The sequence below is a fragment of the Engraulis encrasicolus genome, chromosome 13 (genome assembly GCF_034702125.1).
Source record: "Engraulis encrasicolus isolate BLACKSEA-1 chromosome 13, IST_EnEncr_1.0, whole genome shotgun sequence".
Lineage (NCBI taxonomy): Eukaryota > Metazoa > Chordata > Actinopteri > Clupeiformes > Engraulidae > Engraulis > Engraulis encrasicolus.
This window is the reverse complement of record NC_085869.1, coordinates 35,630,496-35,635,495: the sequence shown is the minus strand read 5'-3', so window position 1 is coordinate 35,635,495 and position 5,000 is coordinate 35,630,496. Positions and strand designations below refer to the sequence as shown.

The following is a 5,000-nucleotide window of genomic DNA, read 5'->3' as shown; positions in this document are numbered from 1 at the left end:
GCATTGAATTGGATCGCCCATGCCCCGCATTGCATTGCATCGCCGAATCGATTATTGTTGACACCACTAGTGTTTGGCAGTATGGTTTTGAAATGTGTAGGAGATTCGGCATTGCTGTGGATGCAAGGGGAGTGGAAATGTAAAGATATAGGCCTACAGTAGGCTCGGTGTCAAAGGTCAAATGCATCATGGAGGTTCAAGCTTGGGGCTTAGCGCAATACACAGTGCCAGAATAAGATCAATATTTTGTTGCCTTTCCGTAAGTAAATGGAAACCATATGCAGTATCTATCACTGACCTCACCCCTTGCCATAACATAACCACATAGCCTACTGTACATACTGATGAGGTCCTGATTTTTTTTCATGGTCTTTAGGCATTTGTGCTGCCAAAAATAGATAAAGGCCTACATAAATAAAGTTGGCAGATTTACATGATCGAGCTATTTTCGATGGCTAGCCTCCATTTAAAATCACATTTGACCACAACACTGTGTTGCCATTTCTTCAAACCATCTCTTGAACGAGGTAATAGACCAAAAAATAGCTAACTTTCCATGCATTATTCCTAATTATTCCTAATCCATTAATTTGTCAGCCTTACCTCCACAAAATGACAAATGTTTTACTTGCACAGAGCTGGCTGCCTGCATATTTGATTTCCATATGGCGTAAAAGAAAAAACTGCTGGAAAAACAGGAAGTGACAGGTGTACTATTATTAGTGTGAAACAGGGATGTGACAAGCTCCTCTCCATTGTGGAAATGGAACCAATCTGACAGCTGAGGTTCCCACTAATAAAGCTTCATCGTTTAACCTTGACAGTTCTTCCACCTCAAACCCGTTTCAGTCAGTGCACCTTTGCTTTGCTGCTCTTTAAAGCTTTGTTATTTCCACACATCACACCTACTCACTCTCAACTCTCGCTTCTCTCTCAGTCAGAGCTCAAAGCATTTGCCTGCCTCCCTGAGGGGTAGCTTCAGAGATGTAAGATTGAGTAGATTCTGAGCAGACATAAAAAATCAAACAGGCATGATTGATCGTGGATATCCAAAAAGTCCACGGCTGCCTACTGGCAGTCACACTGACATCCAAACACTCACCAGAAATCATTTAAAGGTGGTGGATAAGGGCTCCCACCACTCTTTAGGAGGGTTGAAGATGATTGTTGTTTTTTCTTTGTGGAAGAAAGTGAAGATGTACATGGGTGTCTTGTATCATACTAAGCAGGGAAGCCGACAAGCTGGGACAAATCGGTCAGCTGTCCCAGGCCCAGGGGGTGGAGGGTCTTTTAGATCAGTGGTTCTTAACCTGGGGTGCGGGCACCCCCTGGGGGTGCGCCAGAGATTTTAAGGGGTGCGCGGAATTTTGTTTTTGTTGAGGTTGTGACGAAAATTGTGCTTCCAAACGTTATAATTAGGCCATACCAAGACCAAATTAAAACGTGTTTTGGTCCCCATATAAAGTCATTAAAGTATTGATTAATGTCTAAAGCTAGAATTATTGTAATTAATCACTCAAATCAGTTTTTAGTGTGTATACACGCGTAGATGCTTAGGTTGGGGGTGCGCGGCTTGTCTTGGACACAGGTTAGGGGGTGCTTCAAGAAAAAAAGGTTAAGAACCACTGTTTTAGATGACTTAGTTCTTTGGGCTCAACCAAATCTGTCAGTGTTTGTGTTCTGCTGAGCAGGGGTGTCATACAGAGGGTTAAAGTGTGTCTGAGTTACCAGGGGCCCCTTGAATACTGTATAGGGGGCCCACACAGTATCTGATTTATGTAGCTATACTGTATATCTGTATCTGTTGCAACTTGTAGTTTCTGTAAGCTACCCTTTTTATACTTAGTCCATAGTGGGGCAGTATACAGAGGGGTGCAGTATGCCTTGAACAGGCTAATTTAACACTATCAGTGCACCAGTGAAACTTCCTTACCACCAGCATGTTAACTTGTGCATATAACATGTGGTGCTGCCTGTAGATATCATCATCATCACTCATCTGGTCAGTAATTATATGTCCCCGATACTTAGTTTTGTTACTTACAGGTAAGGCCTGTCCTGCCAAATAAAAAGAAGGAAAAGCGAGGTCCTTGTCCTCCTTACTTTTACATATAAGCACAACACTTTTCTTGCAGTGCATTCCCAACCATGCATCCTGTCCTGCAGGCCCTCAGTTGCTCAGACAGGTCATTCATATAGATATTGAAGACAGTATCAAGTATTAAGCATGTGAGTGATGGACGACTCTAGAACCTTCTTATTCATTGATATTCAGCAGCAGTGCCCGCCTGTCTGGGACTTGTGTGTCTCACCGAGGCAGAGGGGCATGCCATAACCTGTTAGCATGGGTGGTGGCAGAGGGGCGTGCCATAACCTGTTAGCATGGGTGGTGGCAGAGGGGCATGCCATAACCTGTTAGCACGGGTGGTGGCAGAGAAGAAGAAAAATCAGCAGGATATGTAGACGTTATGGACATACTCAAGAGGGCACACCTTTTGACGGCTGTTAAGTGCGTCATGAACTTTCATGAGCATGTCAGTACATTTGTTCAGCACATGAGCTTTTCGTTCAGCCCTGACCATGTGCCCATTCACAAATGTTACCTTTTTCCACAAGTACATCCACCACCATCAAATTCGAATTATTCATTATGATTGGGAAAACATGAAACGTGAAAAGGTGGATCTTCTCCATGTTTTCCATGTTGAATTTCCAGAAATAGACATTTTCAGCTGAAAAACTTTATGTACTTTGGTCATACTAGTAAATATTAATTTATTGCCAATATTCATGAAAAGATCAAACTTGGCAACAGGCAGCGCAGTTTCAATGAGCAGCACATTGCAATACCTGCCTGCCCACCATCTTACACAGTGCACCTTCTTTGCACCTTCATCCTACACCGTTTCCCCTTCACCGTGTTTGCTATAATATATTGTAAATGTGCTGTGAATATTCAGTGTATTTTCAATCATTTCTAGTTCTGCTGTTATTAGGGGAGAGCATAGCACAGCAAATAAAACAGCAGATAGCCAATCATGAGCAGAGCTATTGTGGATTATGAAAGAACATGAAAATACATCCTTTCCTTTTGTTTTGTTTTTCTTTAACTGACAAAGCATCTAGCCTTCTTGTCTTTTCATGACTGTGCAAGTCCACCTTAACCTTACTTATCATTCACCTAGCATATCATTAATCTCTACATATTTGCAATGTAAATTATTTGCATTACATTGTATGGCACAAAACTTAACCCTATCTCTTTTCTTTTTTTCTCCAGATTGTGTTCTTGAGAAACTGAAGGAAAAAAAACAGAGAAGGCTCTGGTTTTGTTCAAGCAAAAAACTCCCCTCACCTTACCTGCTGTCCTGACCCGTAGTGAATCCCCTGCTCACCATGAGCAACAAGGCCTCCCCAGCCACCACCCCCACGGACGTGGACCCCCCCGAGGACCCCCCCAGCCCCATGGCCAGCTCCTTCTCCTCCTCCTCCTCCTCCCCGCTGCCCTGCTGGGCCACCCAGGCCCTGTGCGACCTGGCCAAGAGCGAGACGGACATGCGGCGGCTGCGGGAGCGCCAGTCCATCGAGACGGAGTCCGTCAGCCGCGGCCTGGAGCGGGCGGTGATGGGGGTGCACCGGGAGGAGCGCCGGCTCCTGGAGCGCGTCGAGCAGGACCAGCGGGACGCCCAGCAGCGTCTGGAGCAACTCCGCCGGGAGAACGCCGCCGCCGTACGAGTCGCCCAGGCCCTGCTGGACCAGCGGCTCAAGAAGGTCGGCCAGCTGCGGCTGCAGGTCCAGCAGACCGGCTCGGAGGCCATGCGGTCGTCAGAGAGCTACGAGCTGAACCAGAGGCGGGACGACCTGTTGAAGAACGTGGCCGAGCTCCTCCAGCCGTGGGAGATCTCGCTGTCCCTGAAGCGCGTGTGCTTCAAGCCCAGCTCCCAAGCCAAGCCCATCAGCTTCGGAGAGATCAAAATCCAGGACCACAACTTGAGTTTCCCGGTGGGCGGCTGTGGCGCTAAGGGGCAGCTGTGTGCCCTCCATTCCTCTGGAGGGCAGTATGGAGAGCAGGGAGTCTGCACTCATGATGGCAGGAGCACACCAGAGGGAGCTGGGGGGTCCGGACAGGGGGGGCAAGGCCAGGGGCAAGGCACATCCTCGGGTAATGGTAATTTAAGGGTCGTTAGAAAATTGCGGCTGTCGCGAAGTGACGAGGAGTCGGGAGAGGATTTCAAGCTCACATCCTCCAGATCGCAGCGATGGCCGCCGAAGAGGGACTCCAGCGAGCGCGACTCTTCTCAGGACGAGGAGCAAGAGTGTCCTACATCAGACCTGTTGTTTTTAGCGGTCCCAAATCTGGTGGGCAATGGCGATTCAGAGGGAGAGGACAGCGGCAGCATCAGGGCTGGGAAGACTCACCGGCACGGCCTCAGAGACAAGAGAGGTCACCTGCCCCATCGTGACGCCTCGCCCTTTCTGGAGCCGGGCAGCGTTGAGCAGGAGGGCTGGTACTTTCGCAGTTTCGAATCTGGCGACTCAAAGAGAGACAGAGGCAAGGTCGGCCGTCAGAGCTCCTCCCCGAGAGCCCTCTCTCGGTTTGGCTACGGGACGGTGCCGTCCCCTCGCGGCAGCTCCAGGGACTCGCTGTCCAGCCACAGCTGTATGGATCTCTCCTCCCGAGATCGACCCCGCTCCCGCCTGAGCGTCTGCTCCGACGACCACCCCCACCATGGGAGCTACGGAGAGGCCGCCTCGGGCGGCCGGCCCTCCTCCCCCACAGACAGCGTGGACTCTGGCTACACTTTCATCATCAGCTCCCCCCGCGACTACGCCGCCGGCTCCAGCCGACGCGATTCGCGGCTCTCAAAGTCCACCGTTGATCTGTCGCAACGAAATCGCCCGCTCATCAACGGATCCCAGCAAGGGGACACCGCGGGCCTCTGGAAGGTCCATCGCAGCCGCTACTCCTCGACGTCTACCTCGCCTCCTCTGGGCAGGGG

At 49.6% G+C, this 5,000-nt stretch overlaps 1 protein-coding gene across 1 annotated transcript in view; it reads left to right on the top strand.

The window, feature by feature from the left end:
* Positions 1–3,396: 3,396 nt before the first annotated feature.
* Positions 3,397–5,000, top strand: part of LOC134460510 (uncharacterized) — a 2,797-nt gene continuing 1,193 nt past the window's right edge. Inside the window, exon 1 of the mRNA XM_063212895.1 lies at positions 3,397–5,000. This exon is cut by the window's right edge and continues 1,193 nt beyond it. Coding sequence (XP_063068965.1) covers positions 3,397–5,000 — 1,604 coding nt within the window.